Genomic DNA, 27,992 nt, shown 5'->3' with positions numbered 1-27,992 from the left:
ACACCACGGTTGATAGCACAAATGTATATATACAACTAACGCGCGGGCATAGAGACCAAAGGAGAATACTCGATAGTAGATAGTCTAACATAGCTTTGCTTTCTTGTTTCGGTCCGTCACACCACATCAAATCTCCATCAGACAGCCGACACAGACTTGGGCAATAATCCATAGGGTATAACGAGTAGACAAAGAAAAGGACGAATGGAACCCGGGTATATGTCCTTAAACATTTCTCGCTAGCTCGCAGGATGTAGACGTGATGTTTATGCAAGTGAAAGCGTGCAGACGTCTACATCGTTTGGATTTTTCGGCTGGCTAATCGAGGAAATTGACAATTGTGAATGAGGCGTCTAGACTTGGCCGGCAGCGCGCTGCTCCTCGAGGCGAGCGTAGTAGTTGTCACGGGCGCGGACGCGGGGGAGGTGGTAGCCTGGTTGAGAGATAGCATGTTAGAACGAATTGACGACAGAATAGTCTATGTAGGCTAAGGGAGGGATGGTTTGATCTCAACTTACCGTACCACCAGAGGTAGCCGAAAGTGGTACCGAAGCCTATAAACATAGAGCAATTAGTCACTGTCGTGGTAGTGGCGAACTAGCGGAAGTCGCGGTTTTCGTAGATACAGCAGCCACCGAGACTTTAACGGTATATTGACACCTTAAGCTCGGAAGCCGGGATCTGAACTTCCAAATGCGAGATTTCCCCTTCTAGCTTGTGCCGGGTTTCGAGCGTGGGCCGATGCTATCAGGTAGGGGCTTACCGAAGGCGGTGCTCAGGTCAAGGACCAGGCCACGGCGGAGCATCTATACAACGAGTACGTTAGCCGGTCATGCAATTCTTCGCAATGGCGGAAGGACTCCAAGGTGCCAGTCGGAAAAGTGGTGGGGATGAGTAACGTACGCCGGTGATGGGAGCGACAGCGGCAGCCATTGCGAAAGGTTTATTGTAGGAATTGACGAGGAGAGTCTATCCCGAGAGGGTGCAGCAGAGAACGGAACTGCTTTGCGTTGTGGTGGTGAGGTGAGAGAGGAGAGAGAAGAAGGGAATGAGTGGTGATGTTGAGCCGAAGTGAAGCTTTCCGATCCGGCACGGTACAGTAAGCGACCGCTTTGAGTGGCCTGATTCTGTTGCAGTATAGCGCAACACCACGCAAATTGACTCTGGTTGAAAAAATGCCTACAGGTAATTCTTTACTTAGTATTCACTAGTAAGCTCACAAATAGACATCATCCAACGCCTTTAAAGAGTCACTGTTGACCCGAAATGTTCTAAGGCAGCTACTAGTTTATGCCTGAGGCCAAAGTCACGTGGAATTGCACGGGATCTGCTGCTTGGCTTCATCATCGCGTTCAACCGTGAACAACTCACTCATTCACCCTGTCCTCAACTACACTCTGCAATGGCGCCACCAGAGCCGGCCGCCAAACGGTCATTCTCGACATTTTCCGAACAGCCGGCCGAGCCTGATGCGAAACGAATCAAGCGCCCCTACCACCACCACCATCGTTTACATGAACCTGTTGACTTGAGCTTACCGGAGCCTGCTATCGCCGATGACGCCTACGTCGACGGGGTTATGAGTCGCATTATTGGACAGTCCTTACAGAACTCTGGCTTTGGGATCGCGGATCCTCTGGCGGTTGAGAGTTTCCGCGATGCGGCAGAGGAGTGTATGTTATGCACTGATTAAGGTATCGCTATAGAAGCAATTGTTGACAAGGGTTGTGTTAGATCTTTTCCGACTTGCATCATACGTGCGCACGTCGATGCTCTCGAGTCGACGCCTCCAACCAATACCTCACGATTTTGAATACGCTTTGAAGCGCCACTCCCTGCCTGTCGATTCGCTAGTCCCACACCTAGAGCCTCGCCCAAAGACTGAACCGATCCCTACACAGCTACCGAGCCCTCCGCCTGAAGAAGAGGATGATTTTAAGATCTTGCCTTCTCTCGAACCAGAGTTAAGTGGAGAAGACGATCGCGCCAGAAGTCCGTATATTCCGAAGCATTTCCCCGAGTTCCCGAGCAAGCATACCTACCGCCACACACCAGTTTTCACCGAGCGAGAACGAGATCCGCGCAAAATCCGTGAGCGCGCGGCGGATGATGGGCGGCATGGCGAGGAAGCTTTGCGTAAGCTAGCTCGGGCAGCATTCAAGGACAACCAGCCCGGGTCTGGGGCCCGTGATAAGAAGCAATGGGGTAGGAGACCAGAGAGCTTCGAGAGCATGTTTGAGAAGACGGTCAAGAGTTTTTCCAAAAAGTCGCCGAAAAATTCAGCCGGTGGCGGCTTTAATGCGACGGAGGTCGAATCTGGTGCCGCCGCGGAGACTGAAGCGAAGCCAGGTAGGACCAAGGGCTTAGCCGGCATAGAACTGCCGCCGATTATAAACTGTGAAAGGGGTCTCTGGCGGCGAAACGCGGCGTCATCAAGGCAAAGGCCGGACGAGAAGTCGGCCAACGCGAAGCAGAATCCAGATCTATCAAGAGTTGAGAGCTGGGTAAGTGCGTGAGAACCCGACAATCGGGTTTGATATGAAGAGGAGCATCATAGCGGCGTCAGGCGTTTGACAACATTTATGTTTATAGCATTATTCGATAAGATACCCATGTATAGTATAATTGAGATTGTCATGAAAATCGCTATCAAGTCGTATCCGTAGAAGCAAGCAAACTCCAACCCAAACTCCGTTATGCAAAATGCTGGCCGTTCTCGCCGGTATTAGGCCTTCGAAGTATCCCGAGCCTCGCTTTTTTGCTTCGCGTCTTCTTCCGCTTGCCGAATACGTTCCCATGAAGTTGTCTCGACGGTTAATCCTCCTGCGCATCTAAGGAAAAAGTCAGCCAGTTCGCGATCTTTCAAAGTGCAACAAGAGCTCGCCGACCTACCGCCTAAACAAGCGCACCACCGGTTTGCAGACCACAACCCCCGGTTTGGGGACCCCGTCTTGAGGAGGGTTGCATGAATATTGTACCATTTCCAAGAGCTTGCATTTTTCGAGCTCCACTGCACCGCCCTTGCGGCGCTTTTCCTGGAAGTTCCTGGTCACAATGTTCACATGTTCCGGAAGCTTTTCGGCAGAGAAAACGGGGACGAGGGGTGCCATTGGTGGTGATCGGCAATTTTGCGAAAAGGTAGGAACTGTTCGTATGGTAGGTGTTAAAGCTGTATATATGTACAAGAGGAGTGTGGAGGGCGATTTGCTGTGCAGAGGAGTATGGGAAGTCAACGGAGGTGAGCGGGAACAAATGGTCGGAGCTCCCGCGACTGAGAAAAGCCGCCGGTATTGATCCATCGTCCCATCCATCTCCCACTTCTGTGTCTTAATGCTTAGGCTTCCCGCCTCCTTGATTGTTATGGCTTAGGCCATTGCCACCGATTTGCGGATGAATTGCTCTCGAAATAATATGCAATTAATGGTACTCATTTACGAGGCTCACAAATGGCCGCCAGTTTCGGGGAGAAACTACTCCTCGAAGTACATGAGGAGGGCCTAGACGAGGTATTTTGATCTTTGCCTTGTATATGTGATGTAAGATTTTACTGACTCTTGCTTTAGTTGCTGCATGACTTGAGGGTGCTGCATCGTGAGAGCTCACAAAGCACCAGGACCCGTTTTGGTATTGCACCCATCGATGAGATCCTGGGAATCTTCTGGCCACCCCCTCGGCCTCTACATAACTTGTCTAATGTAGAGGAGAATAATGCTGGTGATCAGATGAATTTCACCCCAGCCCCAGCAGATCGTGGACCGGCTCATGTCGAAGTGCCCATCCAGCCGGTGTTCCATAGTCGGCCGTATCCTGTCTTGGAGATCTCCAGCATTTCCTCGGCAGCTGGGAAATCTCAAATGCTATACCAGCTGATTGCGATGGCAGTTCTGCCATCCAGTTTCAATGGAGTCTCACTCGATGGATTCGATTCCGCCGTTGCCTTCATTGACAATGATGGCCGTTTTGATGCCGACCGTATACGTACCGTTGCTCGCGGAATCATTGAAAACAAGCTCCAGACGAAGGTAGAAAATTTCTCGTCAGATACCTCTCTAGATGACTCCATTGAGGCCCTGATTCTCGAGTCTCTACGACATGTCCATGTTTTCCGGCCACAGTCGTCTTTGGCACTGCTCGCTACGTTGCAGTCGTTAGATGCATATCTTCTCGAGCTCCACAGACATCCATCAACCAACCGAGCTCTCAACGCTATAGTTATTGACAACGCAACTGCCTTCTTCTGGCAAGATAAGCTACAAGACGAAATCGCCAGAACCGAGGATATTGGCCGATCCACAGCCGAAATTGAACGCGAACGCCTCCAGAAAGAGAGTTTCCACATCGCAGATGTATACGCTGATTTGGTGACAAGTTTGAAGAGGTTGCAAGATATTTTCAATTGCTCCGTCATATATACCACTACTTCCGCTACCGGAAAACCAACGGAAAATTCATCTGTACCCTGGGGCTCGTATAACCCATTAGACACCGTACTGAAAACACCATCTTTTCGCTCTCCCTTACCCGCCCCATGGGGGTTATTTCCTACTTTGCGGCTTGTATTGCAACGGGTTGTCGTTCGCCCGTTTCCGCCTACTGTAACCGTTTATGAGGCTCAGAAGGATGCGCCCATGCGTCAGGAGGTAGTTATGAGGGGAGAGTTCTTGGGATCAGTGAACGGATGGGAACGAGAGGATTGGCCACGAAGGATACTGGAGGAGCTCAAAAAGCGAGGAGGCGGAGATTTCACTTTTAATATTGGGCGGGAGGGGATTACATTCAGTTGACTATACTAGCTTGAAATGCTCCAGTGACCTTTTAGCCGCACACAGCATCTAAAGGTAGTTTACTACTATAGTCTGGCCTTTCGGTAAAGTTATCATTCGCTTTGAATGCTGTTCCCGGCCAGTTTTTCTATTGCTGTCCAAATCATGCATGCTGATATCTAATCACAAGGTCTATGAGTTGAACAACTTCCCAATGGCTTCTACAGTTGTATTCCCTCCACTGAAGACAATTCCAATATCCCAACCATCTGGTGCCTCCTTCTCAACAAGACGTCGAAACTCCTCGTTATACAAACAGACAGCCAGACCAACAACAGCACTCGGCTCAACAACAACCTTCATCCGCTCCAGAACAAGCCTGATAGCGGCCTTGATCTGCTCTTCAGAGACAGAAAATACGCCGGCCACTTTCTTATTATCCGAAATAACCTCCCAATTGAGCACACCCACCGGCGTCCTCAACCCGTCCGCAATCGTCAACGTCCTCACGCGCTCAACCCTCTGTCCGGCATCAAGTCCACGTCGACAATCATCCGCACCCTCGAAGTTGGGCTCCGCACCAAAGACCTTCGTCTCCTTATCTGAGAAAAACGTAGCAACCCCGGAATTCAACCCCCCGCCTCCAACCGGCGTAATCACGGCATCTAGTCCTGCTCCAACACCTCCAGCCTTATTATGCACACTCAACTTAGGCTCCCCTTTCACAGCGTCAAGATACTGCGCATGCATCTCTAACCCAGTAGTTCCCTGGCCGCATATAATATTGAAATCGTCATAGGGAGGGACAAAAATAGCCCCCGTCCGCGCTTGGACTTCCGCAACGACAGCTTCCCGCTCCACGCTCGTCGACCCGCTGAATGTCACCTCTGCACCGTGCGATTGTGTCCCTGCGATCTTCGACGGCGTGCTGATTCGCGGCATGACAATGTACGCGGGAACGCCCAGGGTCGAGGCGGCGAGGGCGAGGGCTTGCGCGTGGTTTCCTATTCCCAGAACTCAATTAATGCATATTCGAGACAATATTTAACCAGATCGGCTGGCGTCTAGATAATGTTTAGGATGCAGATGATAACGAACCTGAACTATGCGTGATAACACCCTTCTTCTTGACCTCCTCCTCGCCGACGCGCTCAATTAGCCTTAGCAGTGCATGGAACGCACCCCGGGCCTTGAAGGCGCCGATGCGCTGGTAGTTTTCGCATTTGAAGAAGAAGTTTATTTTCGGCTGCGCTGGGGACGAGCCTTCGAAGGGGGTGCCGACAAGAGCATCTGGGGTTTGTGGGGTTGAGGCGACGGTGTTGAGGGTCCGGTTCGTGAGGAGCGGGGTACGATGGACGTAGGGTGTTATCAAATTGTAGGCTTCTTGGATGGAGCTCGGAGTTGGGGTTGTGAATACCATTTCGAGGACTTGAACTTGGGATGAGACGGTAGTAACTTTGTCTTGTCTTGTAAGGAAGAACGAGGAAGATGATGGTGGGGTGGAAGCGGATTGCGGAGTTGTTGGAGTTGAGTAACCAAAATTCGGAGTCATTATCAAATTATCTCCACAGGTTGCGAAATCGGGAAAGTATGAGTCAATTGAGAGAAAATCTACGATATTTGAGGATAGCAGTCTTAAGCCAATGCTTGTATTGGTATTATTGTATGAACAGAAAATATCAAGTCATGGTACATTCGTAACTTTTCCCAACCCAGCTTTGTACATCGCATTAGTTTATTTCTGGTTCTCGGGGCGGAGAGAACGGACGGCCTTTCCGGCGCGCCAGATCTCGAGATCACGGATCTCTTGCATCTCCTTCTCGTACTTCTCACGGTAGTCCTTCTGGGAGTTGTAGTCCAGAGAGCGCTGGGTCTCGGTGCCGTCGCGGACGCTGTCGTAGAGCTCGTTGAACAGAGGCTTCAGGTTGTCCTTGAAGCGGCTGGACCAGTCGATGGCACCACGGCGGGCAGTGGTAGAACAGGCGGCGTACATCCAGTCCATACCGTTGCCACCAATCAAGGGGTACAGGGACTGGGTGGCCTCCTCAACTGTCTCGTTGAAAGCCTCGGAGGGGCTGTGGCCACGCTCACGGAGAACCTCGTATTGAGCAAGGAACATACCGTGGATACCGCCCATAAGGCAGCCACGCTCACCATAGAGGTCGGAGTAGACCTCCTTCTCGAAGGTGGTCTCGTACAGGTAGCCGGAACCGACGGCGACACCCATGGCAATGGCACGCTCCTTGGCGTTGCCAGTGACATCCTGGAAGACGGCGATGGAGGAGTTGATACCACGGCCCTCACGGAAGAGAGTGCGGACGGTACGGCCGGAACCCTTGGGGGCAACGAGGATAACGTCAACATCCTTGGGGACATCGACCTTAGTCTTGTCCTTGAAAACAGGGGAGAAACCGTGAGAGAAGTAGAGGGTCTTGCCCTTGGTGATGAGGGGCTTAAGAGCGGGCCATGTCTCACTCTGAGCGGCATCAGAGAGAAGGTTCATGATGATGCTACCCTTCTGGACAGCCTCGGTAACGTCGAAAAGGTTCTTGCCGGGGATCCAGCCGTCCTGAATGGCCTCCTTCCAGGAAGCACCATCCTTGCGGACACCAACAATGACATTGAGACCCTGGTCACGCAAGTTCAGACCCTGTCCGTGGCCCTGAGAACCGTAACCGATGAGGGCAAGGGTGTCATTCTTGAAGTATTCCTGAAGCTTCTCACGGGGCCAGTCGGAGCGCTCGTAGACGGTCTCTTGGGAGTCGGCGAAGGTGATGTTCTTGATACCACGGACGGGGACAATGGGGGTCGACACACGGGGGACGGCATTGGCAGCAACCTTTGCCAGAGAAGGCCGGGGGAGGGCGGCGGAGACGACAGATCGTGGGGCGGCGACGCGAGCCACACGGAGGGCACGGGGAAGACCACGGGAAGCCATTGTGTGAGAATTGAGGGAGAGGAGGGGAGATTGGGGGAATTGGAAGGGATTGAAAATGCAGGAGGATGATAGGAGAGAAAGAAAAGAGTCACCACCGGACGGGGACGCAGAAGCTTATAAAGTCGTTGCTGGGGGAAAGTCCAGTTATTGGGACTACACGTGATTCGGAGTTGTCTTCACCCTCCCCGGTGAATGGAGCCCGATGTCGGTCCGCCTTTTCTGGGTCTCGGAGTCAACGTCTAGTTCCGCTGATGGAGCCTGAAGACTGAGAGTGATGAACTCAATCGCTTGGGGCAGAATAGTGCGTACTGGCACCCATTGCCCTGCCTTTACCCCGGCTAGTGCTACCTTCACCCCGGTCTCTCTGTGTTCTGGAATCTGGAGTCGAACTCTAGGCGATTATGCCCCCTTGTAGGCCCCGCTTCTGCCTGAGGTGTCTGTTTATGCCTCAGGTCTCACTAAACAAAGTACTCCGACTCTGTACAACTCGGCTGCATCTCACGACTCCAAAGTCCAAAGTACCCTGAAAGTACGTTTCATAGTGCGGCGCACTTTGACTTACGTACCGCATGGTCTCCGATCCACTTTAAACTTGAAAAGCCGTCTGCGGCTTTTTCTCGATTCCTCGCGTAACTTTTTTCCGAGTCCTTTGCCTTTGGGGAGGTTCAAGTCCATTGAAAAGCTGACCGTTATCTCTTCTCTCGAACTCTTCTCCCCCTTTTGCACCCCTCCTCTTGGCCATGTGCAGCTAACATGGATTTCTTTTCCGCCTTCGGTGATCTGCCGCAAATCCAGACCCGAAAAGCACTCCTCCTGCTCGACTTTCAGAATGACTTCGTTCGTTCAAATGGCGCTCTCTCTGTCCCGAATACGACGGAGATCGTCGAGATCCTTCCATCACTTGCGAATGCCTTCCGTCGCACGGGCGATGTGATCTGGGTTCGCTCGTATTATGAGTCACAACAGCCGCTGCTCAGTGCTGATGGCCAGGAATTGGTCGTTTTAAACCGGGTCGAGGACGCGATCAAGAAACAGTCAACAGATCCTGAGCTGAGAGGTCCTGTGCACGAGGAGGCCTTTCTTTCAACCGAGCACCCCCGCTGCTGTCTTCCTCAATCTACTGGAGCTCAATTCCCCGCCCCGCTACTCGCCGCTATTGATGCCGATTCAGATATCCTGATAGATAAATCAGACTATTCAGCCTTGTCATCTCCTGGTCTGATTCTTTCATTACGCACACGCTTCATAACCGAGCTCTACCTCTGCGGATCTCTCTCCAACGCGTCGATTTATGCTACTGCGCTTGACGCTGTCCGTCACGGCTTTACGCTTTACTTAGTCGAGGACTGTTTAGGCTACCGGAGTTTCTTCAGGCACGAAGCAGCCATGCGATACATGGCCGACATCCTAGGAGCTAACGGCATCACCTCCCAAGAACTCCTCGACGAGCTTGACCGCGACGAGACCGATCAGATCGCACGCAGCGAACCACGACTAGCACGGCCTCTGCCCCCGTCCGGACTTGAAGGGGACCTTGAGGAGCTTGGTGTAAAACTCAGCAGAACCTCAGACATCGAAACACAGGGCCCAGAGCCTCCTATGAGACGCCATAGGCTCGACGATATACTAGCCGAAATGTCCGATGACGAACATGGTCACCTCAAGGAGCTTACAGAATTAACTCGTGTACGAAATCGCTCTTATTACGCCGAACGAGGCGAACAGTCCCACATATCCGAACCGGGAGACAAACCAACGCGAGCAAAGGTACGCCGTAAGCGGCCTGACCAGAATGAGACCGGCTCGTCAAGAACGCAAACCCGCCGAGTCAGGAAGTTGAAACCTTCCCTAAATATCTGTCGCCCAGGCGATGTCATTGGAGAAGGCGATTCCCGAATTGTCTATGATATTGATATGCCTGAGAATGCATTTGAGCGTATTCGCGACGAGGTGGCTTGGCAGAGGATGTACCACATGTCTGGGCAGGTGCCCCGTCTCGTTGCTGTTCAAGGGAAATTCTCACCAGACGGTTCGATACCAATCTACCGTCACCCTGCGGACGAGTCTCCTCCATTCGAACCTTTTACCTCGACAGTGGACCAGGTTCGCCATATAGTGGAACGTATTCTCGGACACCCTTTGAATCATGTGCTTATCCAACTCTACCGTAGTGGGCAGGACAGGATCTCCGAGCATTCGGATAAGACCCTCGACATCGTTCGTGGTTCGTCAATTTGCAATGTCAGTCTCGGTGCAGAGCGAGTCATGGTACTCCGCCAAAAAGGTTCAGAAAACGAAGAAGGCTCGGGTAGACTCAGTCAGCGTGTGCCCATGCCTCACGAGTCGCTTTTTGTGTTGGGTGAAAAGACGAACTCTCGCTGGCTTCATGGCATTAAACCTGATAAACGTCAGGAGTCGGAGAAATCAACAGAGGAATGCTCCCATGGAGGGCAGAGGATCTCGCTCACTTTCCGACATATTGGCACCTTCCTAGACCCTAATGGCGACACAATTTGGGGCCAGGGTGCTGTGTCTAAGGTCGAAAGTGAAGCGCATCCCGTAATACACGGAGACGCGGAAGAAACTGAACGACTGGTGCGCGCTTTTGGAGAAGAGAACAGGTCTCTCGACTTTGACTGGAATGCCGTTTATGGCAAAGGCTTTGACGTTGTCAACTTTGTTACGCCCACTGCAACAAAGCTGGTACTAAGCCAAGATGAGACAGCTAATCTGCGGGTCCAGATTGCTTTAAGTGAGAATGGCATCAGATACAACACAGCATCACCTCCTGCCCCGAAATCGGGCAATGAGATGAAATTACCCATGTATATTGATTGCGACGGCACAGAAATTTCCGGCGATATCGCGATATTGAGTTACCTGGCCCAGCGCCCCCCGAGCTTAGACCGGCCAGGCGTAGAGGTGTTGCACGGTGGCAAGGATTTATCCGACATCGATAGCCTACTTGTGAAATGGTGCGAACACCGTGAAAGGGGCGAAGAGACCGAGCCTGATGCGCTAGCTTCGTGGGAAGAAGCTCTAGCCGGTCAGTCTTATCTCGGCGGGAGCACCTTAGCAATCGATGACTGCGCTCTCTGGCCGGTCTTAAGAGACATTGTCCAAACCCTAGGGCCGATTTCAGATAAGACATATCCCAATCTGTCTCAGTACTACAACCGAGTCGGAAAGCGTGGCAATGTCCGAACAGTACTCGAGGAAGTAAAATGATTGCCCCATCCAGCATTTAGCTCAACTGGAGCCCACAGTGACGATGAAACGAGATTTACGATTCCCACTATATAATAAGAATCAACTAGAATTGACGACGTGTCTAGTCTTGCTGTTTATCTTTATTTATCTCATTTTCTTGCTTCTCGTGATACAGTTATACAGCGATGTATACGTTTTTATGTACATTTGTTGTATTGCTCCTCGTTTACATGTTGATTTCATATATAGCCGCAATACCCATCAATTGACTACAAGCATTCGCCAGCGAAATCACTTGTTGACAACACATCGTTCAGAGCAACACTGCTGCATGTAACAGCCTTCAGGAATGCGTCGGCAACGACATCAGAGCCTGCATCATTGGTGTGGGTGTGGTCGTTAGGGTAGTACGAGTTGACTGTGTCCGCACCCAACGACTCGAAAATGGCAGCTGTATAAGCCCCGTGGTCCACATATTCAACGCCTGCTGTCTCAGCCGCCAACTGGGCGTATTCAACAAAGCGACTCGCGCCATAGACAAACTCGCCGGTTTCCCAGGGGTTGTTCGGGGTCTGGCTGGAGATCAGGACCTTAGCACCCTTATCCAGGAACAGCTGCGCAGCGTTCTCCAGATATTTGGGGAAGGTAAGAACGGTTTCGGCGACGCCATCGTACGTGGTCTCACATGTCTCGTCACCGGTACCTGGGCAGTCTGTGCGGCCGTTGTCTTCGGAAAGGGAACCGCCGTCGTTATGTCCGAACTCGATGACGACGTAGTCACCTTCTTGGAGAGAGTCGGCGATGGCCTGGAAACGGCCCTCTCTGGTGTAGGAGCGTGCGCTGCGGCCACCGACAGCCTGGTTTGAGATCTCGACGGAGAGGCTGTCCGCGATGTAGTCGCCCCATCCTAGGATGTTTACTTAGCCTGATGCTCCCTTGGGAGATTGAACGGAGTACCATACCGGGAGTGCTCGACGCCATGGTGGAGTCACCAGCCAGGTATACTGTCTGTGCCAGCGCGCATGGGAGAAGAGAAAGAGTAGAAAGGGCAATGGACTTCATTTTGAAGGTGTCGGACAGCTTGCGTGATTTGAAACCTCAATTTGCTCTGGTGAATGAAGATGCATACTCGATTCGAACGCGGCGTATGGCTCTTTATATACCCCAGTCGACCTCACGCATTCCTATCTGGGTTTTTGGGCACTTTCTTCAGTGAGGAAGTCATCGTATACGTGGAACATGTCGTCAGTCTCGGCGTTTTACCCCCCGACTAAGGGTATGTCAGTCAACCATTCCCCCGATCCCCACATAAACTCCGAAAGAGTTGATGAAACTCGGCCCAGCGGGAGATCGTTTCATGGAATCTGTCACCGACTCGCTTTGATCACTGTGGTTTAAGGTCACATTAGTACTAGGGTTTCGTATAGATCTTGTGGGTCGAGGCACTGCAGTCTGGTGAAGCGGCTGTTATTTACCAACCCAAATATATTCCAGGCCATGAAAGCGATATTCGAGGGAGGCCGGAGCTCCCACACAGGCTATGATCCAAATAAGCCACTGTATGTAAGTATCGTGCAGAATGTGTCAACTGCCAATTCCCCGCGTCGAAAGTGACGATGATCATCCGACCCCGGTGAAACCACCAGGGGCTGCCTTTCTCCACCTATCAGAATCTCCTTCCGAGATTGAAAATGCCCCTGTGCGTAAAGGTAGTCCGCTTGATATCCCGGCTGAACTTCTTAAACCGGGCCAATACTGCAAAGTCTACTCCGTAAGGTGGGTAAGCATGCTATGCGAACACGGGTCAAGGGAGCGGCGCCTTGTCTGATCTGTTGCTTGTTGCTTATACGCTTAGTTTTAACTTTATGACCTTCGGTTCCAGGGCCCAGAACTCAGGGGATATTGGATTAGATCTTAGCAATCTGGAATCTACCTCATTATGTGAAACCTTCAATTGAAGGCGTTTTGAATCGGGAAAAGACCAGCCTACATATTGGTTACTTTTGAGAAAAAAGCATGTGTAAATTTACTGCATTGGTTTATTATGCATTGAAATTATGTATTTTTCATTCACCGGGCAAGATGGCCGAGCGGTTAAGGCGTTAGATTAGAAATCTAATCCCTTCGGGGTCCAGAGTTCGAATCTCTGTCTTGTCGATTTCATTTTTTTGCTCTTTATCTATATTCAGAAATGAGGTCATATTTAAGGTGTAAATTTGAATTAATTTCGTTTTAGGATACCCAATAGTTTGTACAATAGTCGGTAGTACCAAATTTACAACTTCTCGAAGGTTGGCTTCCGCTTCTGGATACCAGATAATAACGCCGCCTGGACGTCGCCCGTCTGCAGCGCAGCACTGTTCCAGACTGTCGTGTATCGGAGACCTAGATAGTAGCCTGTCAGCCTCATATCCATCATGATAATATACGCTAGCACAAACTACAAACAGCCCTAGAAAGGAAAAGAAACTCACCATCCTGGACCGTATGATCCCTTGACCAATTCAACAACTCCTTGGTCCCCTGCACCGCAATTGGACTCTTACTCGCCATAAGTCCTGCATGCTCAATCGCAGCACGCACAGCCCCCTCCTTCTCATCATACACCTGGCTCACAAACCCGACGCGCAGCGCCTCCTCGGCCCCAAACAGCCTGGCCGTCAGACAAACATCCTTCACCCAGCCAAAGTTCCCAACAACCTTCGGCAGCCGGCTCAACGTGCCCACATCCGCGGCAAGACCAATATCTACCTCCTTGACAGCGAACTGAACGTTCTTCGCGCAGACCCGCACATCCGCCGCCGTGGAGAGATCAATCGCCAGACCGAGTGAGAAGCCGTGCAGCACGACGATAACGGGCTTCTCGCACTTCTCGAGCGAGGAGACGCACTCTTGGAAGGAGGCAATCTCGCGGCGCAGATGTACGGCTTTGCGGGCGGAGTCCGAGACTGAGGAGTTATCGGAGAGGAGGCCCTGCGAGGCGGCCTTTACGTCCAGGCCTGCTGTGAATGCCTTGTCCCCGGCGCCAGAGAGGACTATTGAGCGGACGGAGGGGTCGGTGGAGAGTTGGGTAAAGGTGTGGCCGAGTTCGATCCACATGCTACATATTGGTTTGGGTGTCAGTATGGATTGGTTCGTATGGTTTTGGAGAGATAGGAATAAATAGAAATTCTTATGTTCTGGACGTACGCTTCGAAGAACGCATTGAGCTGGTTCGGCCGGTTGATTTCGACGTGCGCGACATATTCTTGGGGGAATGTGATGTTGAAGTATTTTGGTGAGTAGTTGGAGGCCATGGTGTAAGTGTAGTCTATCCAACTATTATATATGTTGTACTTTGTTATCAAGGCTTGATTGTAAGATGTTGTGGTGTGATTTATATATCAAGATAGCGGCCAAGCTACGCAGCCGAGGTTAAGGATAAGTGGAGAGATGATTAGTCGTTACACCAGGGTGACCACGCATCCCGCGGAATGAATGTGCAATGTAAATTCAGTAAGTTATCATCCAAGTGTATCCAAGCGCAATCATTCTGGTAAAAAAACGGAGCAAGTATGTAGCCCAGTACGATCGAGCAATGATGCAGAGGCGGTTTCATGCGGGGAGCAGCTGGATGTCTGAATTCAGATGGAAACTGACTCTCAATCGGCGGTTTCACGTGCCTCGGCTCGCAGTGGCCAGCAACGACCGATCCAATGATAGATCCTCGACAGGTCAGTAAGCAGGAGATGAGCAGTGAGTATGCTGCAGTTCAGAAGTATCAGGCTGTGTGACAGGAAAGTTAGAACGTATTACAGAATAGTAAGAAAGAGGAAAAAGGCAAAAAGAAATCGACAAGACAGAGATTCGAACTCTGGACCCCGAAGGGATTAGATTTCTAATCTAACGCCTTAACCGCTCGGCCATCTTGCCCGAATTGATGAAAATTTGGAGACCGGTTGCAGCTATGCTCCTGGTAACGAACGTAAGGCTTTGTAACAAAGCATTCTGTCATGTTTGCGATGTATAGTTAACTCCCACACACAGCAGGTTTTCCACCAGAGCAGGCTTTCCTGGTGGAACTTGCTACTTCTGGGCTGTAGTAATATTAAATACATCAAGGGTTTATACATATTACAACTCTTGGAGAGGAAGCGATGTGCAAAAACAGCCAGGTGGCCGGATATATATTTATGGCGAGTTTAGCCCCATTCCAATTATTTGTTGGTAAATCGTATAAACATACGTATAACTAATCAAAGGCGACGACTACTGGTGATGAATGGGTTATTACCAATTTCAAAAAAAGATAGTTATGATTTTTGCATGTTTTCCTAGCTAGCATCTATCAAGTTTAAAGGCGAGAAGCAAAGGAAGCAGAAGCTGATTGTGAAGACTAATTTGATTAACTCAAGTAAAGAGTGCACTATAGCACAAAATAAGTATTAGGGATTTAGAAGTATAACAGTCAAAACCACCGATTATGCTATGCGAAGCGAAAAATCAAAACAAGAACACTCGTAGACTCATATCAAACGACCCGATCCATCTTCATTCTGCTGTGATGGATTGGTTGGCTGGCTGCCCATTTACTGAATGGTGATTTTCTTCGAGGTCGGGGGCGCAGCCTTAGGCACGACAAGAGAGAGAATGCCATTGTTCAGGTTTGCCTTGACATCGTCCTGGTTGACACGAGTCGGGAAGTTGAAGGTGCGCTGGAATTCGCCGACAGAGCGCTCGCTAACCCAGTAGCGAGGCTTGTTGCTGGTTTTGGTGGTGGAAACTCGCTTCTCGCCAGAGACCTTGGTGACCTCGCTTTCCTCATCGGGAGTCGGCGATTCAGTCTCAACCCGGGCCTGCTGGTCGGCGTTGGCGGATTGGTATTCTCGCTCAGCGCGGCCCTTGATCACCAAGGTCTGGGGGTCGGTGAACTCGATGTCGATGTTGTTTTGCGGAATGCCCGGAAGTTCACCGTCTAGGTGGTAGGCGTCGTTGCTCTCGCGGACGTCGAAGCGAGGAGCGAAGGAGCGCACAGTGTTTTGGCTTTTGGTGGAGCGGTGGGTGTCGTAGTCATCCAAGAGGCGGAAGAGAGGAGAGAAGTCTCCGGCAGTGGGAACAGTTCTGAAGAGAGACATTGTGGTGATTGTAGGTGATGAAGTGTTTGGGTTGTAGTGGCTTTGAATTGTTGTGGTTGCTTTGTTTTGACTTTGTGATGAAGTTGTTTGCTTGTGAGTTGATGTCGAGATGGTAGAGGGCTAGAGGACCCTTATGTATCCGTTGGCGGCTTTCGAGAATCGTCGACGAGGATGACCATCGTCAGTCATCGATATAGTTCGGATATTCTGGATAGAGGTAGAGGTTTCACGAAATATCGGGATTATCGATGTGAACCATCTGGTATAGTCCAGATAGTTCTAGACGGTTCGATGAGATCACGTGATCAAAATGATGGATGGAAGAGTCCATGAAACAACCAACGCAATGCCTACTTTCATGGCCAGTCAAGAGACTATTGAATTGGAATCGCGAATTTTCAAGTACGGCATGACTGTCGGTTCGAGACACGGAGTCTTCTGGTTGGGTATCAAACTCTTAAGAAACATGGCCCGGTTGCATCCAGACGTCTACCAAAGTAGAGCTGAGACACCGATGGAGATATCCCATAAATGCTATCCCAAGGGCTCCAGATCACACGTAGCTCAATGGTATGCGTCTAGGATGCCTGGCCACCACTTGGGTTGCTGGGGTAGCTATCAACCATTGGGCGAACCATGAAAAGCAGACTCATCTAGCGACAGTCACACGCGAGACCGACACCAAAATGATTTGGTTCAATTTTCCACCTCACTGATCTTAATCACCACAATATAACCCCCCAGTATGTATCCAGCTAGTGGGTAGCCTATCCGGCCGCGGTTGATAAAATGTCGGCGGGAAGCGAAGGGTACGCTTCCGAGCAACATCTTTTGAATCTGAAGTCATATTTGGCTGTTTATTCGGACTCCGACTCATCAGGCTGCATGACTTTCTCATCAAGTTCCTAGTAATTTGATTCTCCATTAGCAAAATACAACGCTTTCAACAACGGGACTGAATTGGACCGGTTCATTCTCACCCTTCCCAACCGTAACTTCAGGTTCTGTAATTGACTCTCCTTGATAACCAGGTGGCGGTCATCATCTAGGTCTTCGACGATATAGTCGTGTCGCTCTTCGTCATATTTGAGAATAATGGCCTTCACCGACGGATCGCATTCGATAAGGACCCCTGGTGGGCAGGAGGTTAGACTGGCGATGCGCCAAAAGATGGGGTTGATATCATACCTCGCACAGCGCGCGGCATGTTGCTTGTATATTCAGAAGCAGACTTTGGAGTATGTTGAGAAACCGAGAGTATCGCAATCAGCCACCAGCTGGAAGAGATCTTCCTTCGCTTTGTTTAGCTACTGATACACGATAAGGCTAGTTGAGTTAAAGGTGGAGATGGGTCGCGCCCTTGTCACATGATCAAAATCCTGGGATAGGCGGACAGTGTCAAAAAATCCACACTTCACATCAAATCCGGCAAGATGGCCGAGCGGTTAAGGCGTTAGATTAGAAATCTAATCCCTTCGGGGTCCAGAGTTCGAATCTCTGTCTTGTCGATTCTTTTTGCCTTTTGGCACACGATACACGACTTTTTCCTTGACTTGGTCCTGAACCGGTGTGCGGGGAAGAAGGTGAAGGTGAATACTATACAGGGTGCCGATCCATTGTGGGATATATATAAACCAAGAGATCGAAGTCTCTACGGAGTACCTATAGGTACATAACGTAATATAACACAATGCAATAAACACCTAGTCCCCCCCACGCGAATTCTCAACATTCTCGGCAGCAGGCTCCTCAGGCGGTGGTGTCCAGCCTGTTCCAGCTTGAACAAGTGACGCAACAACCATGATTACGAAGCCACCAAGGAGAAGCATTTGGATGGCATGCTCGTAACTCTGCGTGGCAACCTCCCTCTCAACACCTGTCAAAGACCTCACTAGTGCAGGGCTGCCGAGAAGTTTGCGGACGAGTCCCTCTTTTCCAGATAAACCATGTCGAGCGAATCCATCTTCCAAGCCCGCCTTAAGTTCACGCTGGAAAAAGCCACCACCCATAGCTGATCCAAAACTGCCAGCGAAGCCACGAGACATACCGACAAGGGCGGTCACAATATAATGTACCTCAGTTTTAGTGAGATATAGGATGTGGGCAAAGGTATAGTTCATAGATGCACCGATGGCGAACCCATTTACGAACATAGCCGTGACGTAGACGGCAGTGTGTGAAGTTTGCGTGGAAAGCCCGACGAGTACGAGGTTTGAGAACGCAAAGAGAAGATATACAATGATATTTGACCTGCGGAGAGAGATAAGTTAATGTACGATGAAAGAGTGAACGTTGTAACCTCACCAGTAGTAACCCTCTCCGTGACGAATATGGAGCCAACCAACTAATAGGCCTCCGACGCCGAAGCCGGCATTGGTCGGCGTTAAAATCAGCCCTGCTGAGGCTGGAGACCAGCCCCGAACGGCCATTGCGTATACGGGCGAGTAGAACAGGACTGCCCAGCGGGCAGTCATCGCAGCCAGTGCGGCCAGGCAAGTGAACATGACACTTCTTGCTTTGAGTACTTCGGTTGGGACTATGGGTTCAGCGGTGAACTTGGACTCGATAATCCAAAATACAGCAAACAAGACGAGAGAGAGACCGATGGGCAAGATCGGTATTTTTGGGGAAGCAAGACTAAATAGCAAGAGGAGGATAGAGAGTGCCTGGTAGAGTTAGCATGTTTTCAAGAGGCGCGCAGATAGCAGGATCTTACCAAGGTCAATGCACCGGCATAATCTACGTTCTTCAGCTTTTGAAGCAAAGAAGCTGTTTTTGTGGTTCCCGGGCCGTGATGTGAATGCGAAGGGATAGCAAAAAACAACGTCGGCCCAAGCACCAAAGTGGCAGCAGCCTGGACCCAGAAGATGATTCGCTGGAGGGTAAGGGTTAGACTTAAGGTCTCAATTTGCGAGTAGATGAGAGACGATTCTTACCCATCCAAGTACTGGGACTACTAGACCAGCCAGAACTGCCCCCAAAGAGACCCCAAAGGTCATTCCGAAATTGACTATACCGATGAATATGCCTCTTCGGTTTTTATGTACGAGATCCAGAGTCAGAATAATTCCAGTGACCATTAATCCACCGGCGCCGGTGCCGCTAAAAGCCCGACCCAGAAGGAAGACGGATAGGCTCGGAGATACAGCCGTGATTAATAGGCCAATTGCTAACAGAATGCAGGAAAAGAGAACGTAGACGCGAGGCGTGAATATCTGAGCCAGTCGCCCTGCTATAGGCGTTGTACACGACGCGGCGATCTTGAAGAAATGTCAGGAACTCGAGATGACAACATTGTGGAGCTGAGTGTCAAGATACCATGAACGCCGAATTGAACCAAGTAGTATCGTCAAAGGCATCTAGATCGGTAGCGATCTGAGACTGAGCCGTTGTCATCATCGACATGTTGATGGCTAAGATGGAGATTTAGCTCCTGCTTGCTTGCGGACGAGTAATGCAATTAAATACCCTGGATGAATATCAATGCCCCCATGGTAAGGAGAATTGTCAAGCCTCGTCTGAACGACAATGGGACAGGAGCCGTGGGCAGCTCCGTTGAGTCGGAGTCGCGTGTGATCAGAGGCGTCTGCTCATCGTGGGAGGCCTGCTCGAGGATAGCCTCGGCATCGGATTCACGGCGTGTAGCCATTGCGGTTTCGTTCGCGGTTCAAATGATGGAAGTTCTAGATAAACGACCCATTGGCGTGATGAATATCGATAGCGAGGGGTCTGAGAAAGTTTGAGGAAGGTCCAGGTTAGGTTCCGGTAGGGATGTGAGTGGGGAGCTGGAATCTTGGCTTGGCTTCCCTGTTTCAACGTCCATGTATTTGCTGACTGTCTGACGCCTGGCTGCATTTCTAAGCAAATCCTCGGCTCAGATAACAAGTCCATTTTGACGCAACCAATAGTTGCGTAATATCTCATCCCGTTAATCGCAAGGAGCCACACCGTGTGGCCAGATCGCCCGCCCGTGCGTGCTGTCATCGCCAACGGTCGCCCAACAACGTTCTCGCATAATCCAATGACGCCATGCCACGAAAGAACCGGCCTTGATTGTACAACTAAATGTGTTGGCTTCGAGTTCGGGCACCGACTGTGTCATTTTTGCGAGAACTGAGTAACCATTCTGGTAATTTTGTTGTAGGTTTGAAATCTCGTATGAGAAGCCATTGTACCAAGAACAATGCACACGGTATATATGCATGGTATATGCAACGCCAGTGTTATGCGAATAGCAGGAAACGCGGTATAGTTAATATGGAATAGTGCATTGCGATGTTCAATGAGTTGAATTCATCAACATTGCCATGAAGTTGGCAGGTACATGGTACATGGCTATTTTGACAGTTGATTCATTTTGAACTATGTATAGAATTTTATCATCTTATCGCTGCTGATCGACAAGATCAAACCTTGGTGACGCCCTGTGTGGCTTTGACATGCAGCCGTTGCTTGGAGGCGTGGCCGCGGACCCCGAATCAGTTAGTCAAACCGTCCAGAGCTGACCGTCCAAAATAATCGAAGTCATTCATAGCGGACTGTCCGCATCCTTGATTCGTCCCCATGTATAGCCTTTCCCCAGAGCAATAGCTCTATACTGGATCTAGCAGGTCCAGCCGTATTCCCCTCAGTGTTTTGTGGGGGTCGGAAGTTTCCGCGATTTCCGAGCATTCCGACGTCGCCTTCATGGCCAAATCAGGAAAACGTTACGCCTCAACCAAATACAAAACGCTCGCTTCCCCTCCCTGATGAGTCCGTTCAAAGCAATTTTTCATCTCTTCTGCAATTATGGCCCCTCACCCCCTTGCAATCCTCTCTGAGGAGGAAATCAACCTCGCTCGCGACATTGTTGTCGCTCAGCACCCCCACACTGTCATTGATTTCCGCGAGATCTATCTTCAAGAGCCTCCCAAAGACCAGCTCCTTGAGTTTCTTGCCATTGAGCACGCCGGCCGCCTCAGCCCGACAACGCCCCGACCTCTCCGGTTGGCCCTATGTCAGTACGATGTTATCGGCTCTGACCGAGTGCCGTCATACGAGGAAACGGTAGTAGACGTGGTGGCGGGGAAGAGTGTCAAACACCATGTTGTTGGAAAAGAGCATCATGCTGCCCTGACAGTGTACGTTGCTGAAGCTCGTCAGTTAGTCATATTTCGAAGACTGTGTTAACAAAACTCCAGGAGCGAATTCGATGTGCTTGTGGAACGCTGCTTCGCCTCGCCAATGTTCCAACAAGCCCTCGCTGAGTTCGACCTGCCAGAAGGTTTCGAGGTTATTATCGAGCCCTGGCCATATGGTGGACTTGATCTAGTTGAGCCTAACCGACGGTTCTTCCAAGGTCTATGTTTTGCCCAAGATGCAACGAAGAAGAACCCAGATGTCAATTTCTACTCATACCCTCTCCCTCTCATTCCCGTCCTGGACGCCCACACCCAAGAGATTATCAGAGTCGACCGCCCTGCCACAGGTGGCAAAGGAGAGGGACTACGGGATCAGACTTTCAAACGCGACATCATTGGTCACTGTAAGGGATCGGACTACGTTCCCGAGTTGCTTCCTGAGGGCACAAGGAAGGACCTGAAGCCTCTCAATGTGGTCCAGCCTGAGGGCCCATCATTCCGCATCACGAACGAGTCGCTTGTTGAGTGGCAGAAGTGGCGCTTCCGCGTTGCTTTTAACCCTCGCGAAGGTGCGACTATCCACGACGTGTGGTATGACGGCCGCAGTGTCATGCACCGCCTGAGTATCAGTGAGATGGTAAGTTATTCCGAAGAAGTGGAAGAATCCAGTTAATCGTTGACTATTTTAGACTGTTCCATACGCCGACCCTCGTCCCCCCTTCCACCGTAAACAGGCGTTTGACTTCGGCGATGGTGGTGGTGGGAACATGGCAAACAATCTTTCTATCGGCTGTGACTGTCTTGGAGTCATCAAGTACTTTGACGCTGTTATAACCGGACCCGACGGCACTGCTCAGAAGCTTCCGAATGCCATTTGCCTGCACGAGCAGGATGGTGGCATCGGCTGGAAACACTCCAACTGGCGGACAGGCCGTGCTGTGGTGACTCGCAACCGTGAACTCGTTGTACAGTTCATCATCACCCTAGCAAACTACGAGTACGTCTTCGCCTACAAATTCGACCAGTCAGCCGGCATCACCGTGGAGTCCCGGGCGACCGGTATTCTAAATGTTGTCAACATCGACGCCGGAAAGGTCAGCGAATACGGAAATGTGGTCAGCGGAGGTGTCCTGGCACAGAACCACCAGCACATTTTCTGTGTGCGCATCGACCCCGCCATCGATGGAGCGAAGAACTCAGTGCAGGTCGAAGAATCGCGCCCTGTTCAGATGAACGAGGCCACCAACCCTAACGGAAACTTCTACAAGGTCAACACCGAGACCCTGGAGAGAGCGTGCTACTTCGACGCTGCACCTGAGTTGAACCGCGTGGTTAGGATGGTTAACCCGCACAAGATCAACCCTATCAGCAAGAAGCCCGTTGGATACAAGTTTACCCCATTGGCTACTCAACGACTTCTAGCGGATCCGAATTCCATCCAAGCCCAGCGTGCGCAATTCGCACAGCACCATGTCTGGGTGACCAAGCACCGGGATGGCGAGCTATACGCTGGAGGACGCTACACGCTGCAGAGCCAGAAGGAAGTGGAAGGTGTATCAGATGCTGTTAAGCGAGGTGATTCCGTCAGCGATACTGATGTTGTCGTCTGGAGTACTTTCGGCATTACACACAACCCCCGCGTGGAGGACTGGCCTGTCATGTAAGAACCATCTCTCCATCTACTAAACAACTTATATGCTAACAGTAAGGCAGGCCTGTAGAAACATTCCAACTCATGATTAGACCGGCCGACTTCTTCACGGCCAACCCATCCTTGGATGTGCCCTCGGGAAAGAACGCGGCCTCGAGAGTAGTAGGCTCATCGGAGTGCTGTCGGAATGCGCACATCTAGTTAGGGCCTGAGTAGGAAGGGAGATAATCTGTATGAATAATGATATACTAAATAGTTGTATGCTAAAATTCCGATATATAAGACCATTGTGTTCATAAACCTTTGCTGTATAACTATTTATGTAAACTTGGTACGGATTCCGCACTTTCCCCACCCATCTCGGAACTCAAACCTCTTATCATCTGCAACTTCCGAGCACCTGCTGCTGCACATTTCCATCGTGCGGGTTCCCACGCTTTAATACTTTTCTTGAGTGGAGCTATATCCTTAGAGCACGTTTCCCCGTGGCCCCATTGCTCACCTCTCGTCGCACAATTATGGAGGGTCACCCGTCGAAGAGGTCAAGTCCTTCGGAACCGCCTCGGAGCAGGAAACGAGCCAAGTACACCCAGCTGGCCTGGTACATTCCCACCTAGTATTTGTCGTTGGGTGTTTATTCATACTGGTGACAAGTATCTAATTGATATTTATAGCAACGAATGCAAGCGTCGGAAATTAAAATGTGACGGGAAACCTGTCTGCTCGCGGTGTACCGCCCAGAATGTCCAATGCATCTACACTCCGAGCAGTCACGCCTCGGCCAATACCCCTGCAACGCCACTGGGCGAAGGCCGCGAAGATGGTGGATTCTCGAATAAGTTTAGAACGGTTGACCAGCAGATTGAGGCGCTGCACCGCGAGATGAGAGTCATGTCGGCGCGCATGCGTGAGCTGGAGTCCGTATCTGCAGGTACGCCGAGCGCTACTAACAATACTTCCATCTCGTCGTCGTCGGTTAGTGCGGGCTTACAGCGCATCATGAACCGGCCGGTTTCGCCGGATTATATCGGCCCAACGAGTGCGGAGTTTGGAATTACGCCACGGCGGAGGCCAGTTGATGAAAGCGATGGCGAGGAATTGGAGTCGGAGTCAACGACTGCTCCGAGCCCGGCTGCTGTGTCGGATGTTGAGGCCATGTCGAATGACCCTCTTGGATGTCTGGGCAAGGAGGAGGCACTGAGGCTGGTGACGGTGTACGAGAATAACGTGGGCTTAATGTACCCGTGTATCGACCTTGATAGCGTGCGGAGCTATGTCAATGATTATTTTAAGGATGGACCGACGCCACCTGGGATGACGGATCAGGATTGGTTCTTTGCTAGAGATGCAGAGGTGCTCAAGATACTGCTGGCTACGGCGTTGCTGACCGAGTCTCATGGACGGAGTGAGCGAGCTGCATTGCTGGCGGACAGTGTGGAGGATCGGTTCGCCACGCGCCTCAAGATTCCGGAAGTGGACATGAAGGAATTGCTTATCCTAACCTTGCTGGTATGTATTCTTTCCTCATAGAAATCGACGAGCTAACAGGGAAAGTCTATATTCCACTCATATCGTGACGACGAAGTCATAGCCTGGCGAATAATCGGCTTGGCTGTTCGAGGATCCTTGCAACTAGGGCTTCATAGACAAGAAACCTGGCTACGAACAGGCGGAGTATTTCCCGGTGAGCTCCAATGGACCTTTGCCACACGACTATTCTGGTGTATATATGTCCTGGACCGTAAATGGTCTTTTGGGACCGGCCTCCCATTCGCAATCCAGGATTCAGATATGGACACAAACCTTCCCGAGCCAGGCGCTGCAACGCCATACTTGACATGCATGATAAACTATGCCCGGCTCAGCACCAAAATTTGGGGCCTTGTCATGGGATGGAGGAGTCGGCCCAAGGCTGCAACATCCGACTACTGCTCTTACCTAGACTTCCAAGTCCAGCAATGGATCCAGTCTATCCCGCGTGAACTACGCCTCGAACAGGGCCCTTTGCCGGGTGGAACACGCTCTGAGAACTTAGACACAGACCCAGACTCAACCGGCGGCATAAAAATGCTCCAGGTACTCCTCGCGCTGCAAGCAAACCAACTCCGCATCCTCGTCTACCGCCAGAACCTCCTCAGCAGCGAAAGCATCGAGTCCAACATCGCTGGCGCCTCAACAGCAGTCGAAACCGCCAAATCAACAGTACACATGCTCGGTTACTTCTCTCGCGTTTCCGACATCTACTTCCAGCGCCCCGAACCATTCAACTACTTTCTTATCTCCGCGCTGGCCGCCCTCTTCCTTGCTGTCCTCCATGCCCCAGGCCGATTCAGTCAGGTCTGCAGGCCTGAGTTCTATGCGGCAGTGGATATGGTCCGCCGCTCCTCAACGAGAGCACCTACCTCTCGCAGATTGCAGAAGATCATCCGGAGCTTGAAGCTCATCCGCTTGAATCTAGACAGCAGGTCACAGTCGCCGAACAGAAGACAGCAACAAAAACAACAGCAGACACCCTCCCACGCACCGGGCTCTGTCTCTCACATTGGCGGGGGAACTGGACTTGGACACACCCATGAGCCGAATTCTCGAACTAGCATGGCCGGTATACCCACGCCCTCCATGCACACCTCTCCATCTTCTATACCTGCATCCCACCACGGTCGCCACCTACACAATCAACCAAGAAACACACACTACAGCTCCGGTCTTCTTACACCGCAGCCCTCGGCGTCTATATGGCCCACTTCACCTGAGACAGCCACCTGGGTCGACGAGAATAGTTGTGAAGACCTGACGAGTTTCTTTGAGATGGCTGGTGGGCTGTATTTCGATCCAAGAGTGGATCCAGGCCTTGAAAATGGAACCGGGAGTGACTTACCCTCGCAGAGCGGGGTTACTGATGCCCTTGGGGTGTTTGAGGCTGAGGAAGAAGCGTTGACGAGGGTTATGGCTGGTCTATTGTAGACTGCATTGGTTTGAAAGCCATCACAGTCTACCTAAACCATGTTTTATCGGATTGGACAGCTTTTTGATCCATTATGGAACATTATTGCCGAGAGTGAATTATGTACACAGCAACTGGAACAAGGCCACCACTGAAATAAGCAAAATCTGGCCAGCAATTGGCCCAGCTTACTCCCAGGATGGACCATCCAACTCTGTACCTAGAGCAACGGCAACGCCCAAGTTCGGGGACCCATCATCGTTCCAGTTCACCTCCTGGACGGCCGTGTACCGACTCCCATTGCAAGCTCCTTCCGAAATGGCAGTGGCGTGGTAGACATTCCATACCTCCGATCCATCAGGGCTCGTGAAAAATCTATACTTGGTCAGAAACACCGTGTCAAGAGACATATGTGATATAAGAGAGGAGACAATACCCATTATGCCCAGTCCCATAGTTCCCATCTGCAGAAACAAACACAGGACCATCCGATTTCGTCCAAGAAGCACTGTCCAACGGATCACCAGAGCCGTCATACGCAAGGAGCGCAAGTGAGTAATTCGATGTCCAGCAGTACGACGCCGAGTACGCTACCCAGATATTTCCGTCGTGGTAGAGCGGTGCTGCGCCCTCGTTTACCGGCGCGCCCACAGTTTCCCAGTCCTCGACTGGTCTGGAAAGGACGTGGGTCTCGCCGATAGTGGAGGGGGTGTCGAGGGTTGCGATGCAGTTGCACTGGATGTCGTCTGACATGCAGGACCAAATGAGATAGTTTTGGGAGTCGACTGTTAGCACGGTGCCGTCGATGCCCCACTCTGGGGTTACCTGGCCGAGATAGCTGTATGTGTCCCAAGGGGAAGCACCGCCTGTATATAATTGTTAATCGCGAACCATGGAGCCGGGACCCTGAGAACTTACCTTCGAGGACATGAACGCGCTGGTTGTCGAGCGTATCGGAACTACCAGCAGTGTAGTATAGATACCACCTTGTACATATAGTCAGTGCCATTGGCTCCGTTATATGAAGGCAAGTTACTGTGGACACTTACACTCCATCAATAAGGTGGAACTCCGGAGCCCACACACTGCAGCATCGGCTGGCATCGGTGTCACTCCATACAACTTGGACCTCGCCCGTCTTCAAACCTTCTAGGGTTGTGGCCCGAGTGATCTGGACGTCGGTCCATGTTGTCGTTGTCAGGTAGTAGTACCCATCCACGTACACCACGTAGGGATCACTACCATTTGGGTCCTTGAGTGGGTTCGAGAATGTGGCGGCATTGGTTGAGCCGAGAAGTAGAAGGGTAGTCAAGAGGAAGCAGAGGACGCTTCGGAGAGAGGACGCCATCCTGGTGATTGATTAGGCTTCGGCCTGTTTGATTACCTGCAGTGCTTAATCTTAAAGATCAAGAGGTAGCAGAGCCCAAAATCTATAGCTCTCTTATACACCCGTATCATGACCCCAAAGCCTCTCTCCCGCGAATGGCACCATCAGGCACCATTGGTGGAAAAGGGCGAGAACGCATCGGTGCGGTTATCCCTCCTGCAGGCTTGACTCCGATTAGCCAAGATGTTTCATTGCCGGTATCCTCTGCATTCATGCGGAGTAGCGAGTCGTTGCTAGGCTTTCTCCGGGATATGACTCTGTTCAGTAGAGCTCGGTTAAGTGGTGGAAGTATTAACCGACGACAATTGATTATCGACCTTGTTCTTCCCCCGCATTTCCTCCGCGATCGACGTATCGGCGGTCGATTCTGCAGAATATCCCTGCGCTTTGATATGATGAGATCATGCCAGGAAGGGGTTTGATATTTTGAGCTTGGTGTTTGGGCGATAATATTGCTATCGCTTCCCCATTCCCATTCTCGCTAAGTCGTTGTTAGCTACCATCCGTGTGGAAATGAGATAGCGGCCTCGAAACGTCCGATGTCCAGAATAAAAAGGGCGCCCGGCCACAAGGGTTTCGCAGTGAAATAGGTCTGTCAGATAGCTAAAACAGTGGCGCTACTAGCAGCCTCACCCCTGGCCATTCCATTTTGCCCAAACAACATCCTCGAATCCCGGCGGCAGTCAGTGTGTCAGGCACTGGACTAGGTCCACCGGAGTAGCTCTTGTTGTAGAGCGAAGATCCACTTTCCTAATATATCCAAAATGTCACGGTTTTACCAGACAGAAGAAGGAGAAGCGTGTTGGTATCTTCCACAAATGGTCGCACCCGGGGCCTGGTAGCCTGTATATAACCGACAGTCCTC

The 27,992-nt window shown here is 51.0% G+C and overlaps 16 protein-coding genes and 3 non-coding genes across 19 annotated transcripts; 7 read left to right on the top strand and 12 right to left on the bottom strand.

The window, feature by feature from the left end:
• Window positions 1-353: 353 nt before the first annotated feature.
• COX17 (cytochrome c oxidase subunit VIIa) lies at window positions 354-933 on the bottom strand (the record flags this gene model as incomplete). The annotated part of the gene is made up of 4 exons (XM_041701282.1): window positions 354-433; window positions 519-554; window positions 764-806; window positions 904-933. 4 exons carry the CDS (start codon window positions 931-933, stop codon window positions 354-356), a joined length of 189 nt encoding a protein of 62 aa, XP_041554183.1.
• Window positions 934-1,402: 469 nt separating this feature from the next.
• Window positions 1,403-2,516, top strand: APUU_30213A (TBP-associated factor 8 family protein; the record flags this gene model as incomplete). The annotated part of the gene is made up of 2 exons (XM_041701281.1): window positions 1,403-1,673; window positions 1,735-2,516. The coding sequence occupies 2 exons, from the start codon at window positions 1,403-1,405 to the stop codon at window positions 2,514-2,516; spliced, it is 1,053 nt and encodes a 350-aa protein (XP_041554182.1).
• A 209-nt stretch (window positions 2,517-2,725) lies between these two features.
• On the bottom strand, window positions 2,726-3,110 carry APUU_30212S (uncharacterized protein; the record flags this gene model as incomplete). Its single annotated transcript, XM_041701280.1, has 2 exons — window positions 2,726-2,831; window positions 2,893-3,110. The coding sequence occupies 2 exons, from the start codon at window positions 3,108-3,110 to the stop codon at window positions 2,726-2,728; spliced, it is 324 nt and encodes a 107-aa protein (XP_041554181.1).
• Window positions 3,111-3,446: 336 nt separating this feature from the next.
• APUU_30211A (putative Rad51 family DNA repair protein) lies at window positions 3,447-4,784 on the top strand (the record flags this gene model as incomplete). The annotated part of the gene is made up of 2 exons (XM_041701279.1): window positions 3,447-3,506; window positions 3,564-4,784. The coding sequence occupies 2 exons, from the start codon at window positions 3,447-3,449 to the stop codon at window positions 4,782-4,784; spliced, it is 1,281 nt and encodes a 426-aa protein (XP_041554180.1).
• A 171-nt stretch (window positions 4,785-4,955) lies between these two features.
• On the bottom strand, window positions 4,956-6,183 carry APUU_30210S (threonine/serine dehydratase; the record flags this gene model as incomplete). Its single annotated transcript, XM_041701278.1, has 2 exons — window positions 4,956-5,767; window positions 5,862-6,183. The coding sequence occupies 2 exons, from the start codon at window positions 6,181-6,183 to the stop codon at window positions 4,956-4,958; spliced, it is 1,134 nt and encodes a 377-aa protein (XP_041554179.1).
• Window positions 6,184-6,498: 315 nt separating this feature from the next.
• ILV5 (Ketol-acid reductoisomerase) lies at window positions 6,499-7,701 on the bottom strand (the record flags this gene model as incomplete). Its single annotated transcript, XM_041701277.1, has 1 exon — window positions 6,499-7,701. The coding sequence occupies one exon, from the start codon at window positions 7,699-7,701 to the stop codon at window positions 6,499-6,501; it is 1,203 nt and encodes a 400-aa protein (XP_041554178.1).
• A 753-nt stretch (window positions 7,702-8,454) lies between these two features.
• On the top strand, window positions 8,455-10,929 carry APUU_30208A (isochorismatase family protein family; the record flags this gene model as incomplete). The annotated part of the gene is made up of 1 exon (XM_041701276.1): window positions 8,455-10,929. One exon carries the CDS (start codon window positions 8,455-8,457, stop codon window positions 10,927-10,929), a length of 2,475 nt encoding a protein of 824 aa, XP_041554177.1.
• Window positions 10,930-11,180: 251 nt separating this feature from the next.
• Window positions 11,181-11,973, bottom strand: APUU_30207S (rhamnogalacturonan acetylesterase RgaE; the record flags this gene model as incomplete). Its single annotated transcript, XM_041701275.1, has 2 exons — window positions 11,181-11,818; window positions 11,874-11,973. The coding sequence occupies 2 exons, from the start codon at window positions 11,971-11,973 to the stop codon at window positions 11,181-11,183; spliced, it is 738 nt and encodes a 245-aa protein (XP_041554176.1).
• A 1,014-nt stretch (window positions 11,974-12,987) lies between these two features.
• On the top strand, window positions 12,988-13,068 carry APUU_t30004A. Its single transcript has one exon. It is a non-coding gene; the product is annotated as a tRNA-Ser (tRNA).
• A 118-nt stretch (window positions 13,069-13,186) lies between these two features.
• On the bottom strand, window positions 13,187-14,207 carry APUU_30206S (enoyl-CoA hydratase/isomerase family protein; the record flags this gene model as incomplete). Its single annotated transcript, XM_041701273.1, has 3 exons — window positions 13,187-13,296; window positions 13,386-14,011; window positions 14,101-14,207. The coding sequence occupies 3 exons, from the start codon at window positions 14,205-14,207 to the stop codon at window positions 13,187-13,189; spliced, it is 843 nt and encodes a 280-aa protein (XP_041554175.1).
• A 535-nt stretch (window positions 14,208-14,742) lies between these two features.
• Window positions 14,743-14,823, bottom strand: APUU_t30003S. Its single transcript has one exon. It is a non-coding gene; the product is annotated as a tRNA-Ser (tRNA).
• Window positions 14,824-15,479: 656 nt separating this feature from the next.
• HSP30 (Hsp20/alpha crystallin family protein) lies at window positions 15,480-16,025 on the bottom strand (the record flags this gene model as incomplete). Its single annotated transcript, XM_041701272.1, has 1 exon — window positions 15,480-16,025. One exon carries the CDS (start codon window positions 16,023-16,025, stop codon window positions 15,480-15,482), a length of 546 nt encoding a protein of 181 aa, XP_041554174.1.
• Window positions 16,026-16,882: 857 nt separating this feature from the next.
• On the bottom strand, window positions 16,883-17,232 carry tfb5 (TFIIH complex subunit TFB5; the record flags this gene model as incomplete). Its single annotated transcript, XM_041701271.1, has 3 exons — window positions 16,883-16,930; window positions 17,006-17,157; window positions 17,214-17,232. 3 exons carry the CDS (start codon window positions 17,230-17,232, stop codon window positions 16,883-16,885), a joined length of 219 nt encoding a protein of 72 aa, XP_041554173.1.
• A 220-nt stretch (window positions 17,233-17,452) lies between these two features.
• APUU_t30002A lies at window positions 17,453-17,533 on the top strand. The gene has a single exon. It is a non-coding gene; the product is annotated as a tRNA-Ser (tRNA).
• Window positions 17,534-17,728: 195 nt separating this feature from the next.
• On the bottom strand, window positions 17,729-19,674 carry APUU_30203S (putative MFS multidrug transporter; the record flags this gene model as incomplete). Its single annotated transcript, XM_041701270.1, has 6 exons — window positions 17,729-18,275; window positions 18,330-18,691; window positions 18,742-18,900; window positions 18,962-19,285; window positions 19,344-19,438; window positions 19,494-19,674. The coding sequence occupies 6 exons, from the start codon at window positions 19,672-19,674 to the stop codon at window positions 17,729-17,731; spliced, it is 1,668 nt and encodes a 555-aa protein (XP_041554172.1).
• Window positions 19,675-20,813: 1,139 nt separating this feature from the next.
• Window positions 20,814-22,997, top strand: APUU_30202A (putative copper amine oxidase; the record flags this gene model as incomplete). Its single annotated transcript, XM_041701269.1, has 4 exons — window positions 20,814-21,145; window positions 21,206-21,782; window positions 21,835-22,805; window positions 22,859-22,997. The coding sequence occupies 4 exons, from the start codon at window positions 20,814-20,816 to the stop codon at window positions 22,995-22,997; spliced, it is 2,019 nt and encodes a 672-aa protein (XP_041554171.1).
• A 317-nt stretch (window positions 22,998-23,314) lies between these two features.
• APUU_30200A (transcription factor domain-containing protein) lies at window positions 23,315-25,760 on the top strand (the record flags this gene model as incomplete). Its single annotated transcript, XM_041701268.1, has 3 exons — window positions 23,315-23,397; window positions 23,471-24,305; window positions 24,351-25,760. The coding sequence occupies 3 exons, from the start codon at window positions 23,315-23,317 to the stop codon at window positions 25,758-25,760; spliced, it is 2,328 nt and encodes a 775-aa protein (XP_041554170.1).
• A 168-nt stretch (window positions 25,761-25,928) lies between these two features.
• On the bottom strand, window positions 25,929-26,493 carry APUU_30201S (uncharacterized protein; the record flags this gene model as incomplete). Its single annotated transcript, XM_041701267.1, has 2 exons — window positions 25,929-26,115; window positions 26,177-26,493. The coding sequence occupies 2 exons, from the start codon at window positions 26,491-26,493 to the stop codon at window positions 25,929-25,931; spliced, it is 504 nt and encodes a 167-aa protein (XP_041554169.1).
• Window positions 26,494-26,785: 292 nt separating this feature from the next.
• Window positions 26,786-27,088, bottom strand: APUU_30199S (uncharacterized protein; the record flags this gene model as incomplete). The annotated part of the gene is made up of 1 exon (XM_041701266.1): window positions 26,786-27,088. The coding sequence occupies one exon, from the start codon at window positions 27,086-27,088 to the stop codon at window positions 26,786-26,788; it is 303 nt and encodes a 100-aa protein (XP_041554168.1).
• Between the last annotated feature and the right edge of the window lie 904 nt (window positions 27,089-27,992).

Source organism: Aspergillus puulaauensis, chromosome 3 (assembly GCF_016861865.1).
Source record: "Aspergillus puulaauensis MK2 DNA, chromosome 3, nearly complete sequence".
In the NCBI taxonomy this organism is placed as follows: domain Eukaryota; kingdom Fungi; phylum Ascomycota; class Eurotiomycetes; order Eurotiales; family Aspergillaceae; genus Aspergillus; species Aspergillus puulaauensis.
The sequence above is the reverse complement of the archived record's forward strand: the minus strand, read 5'-3'. Positions and strand labels throughout refer to the sequence as shown.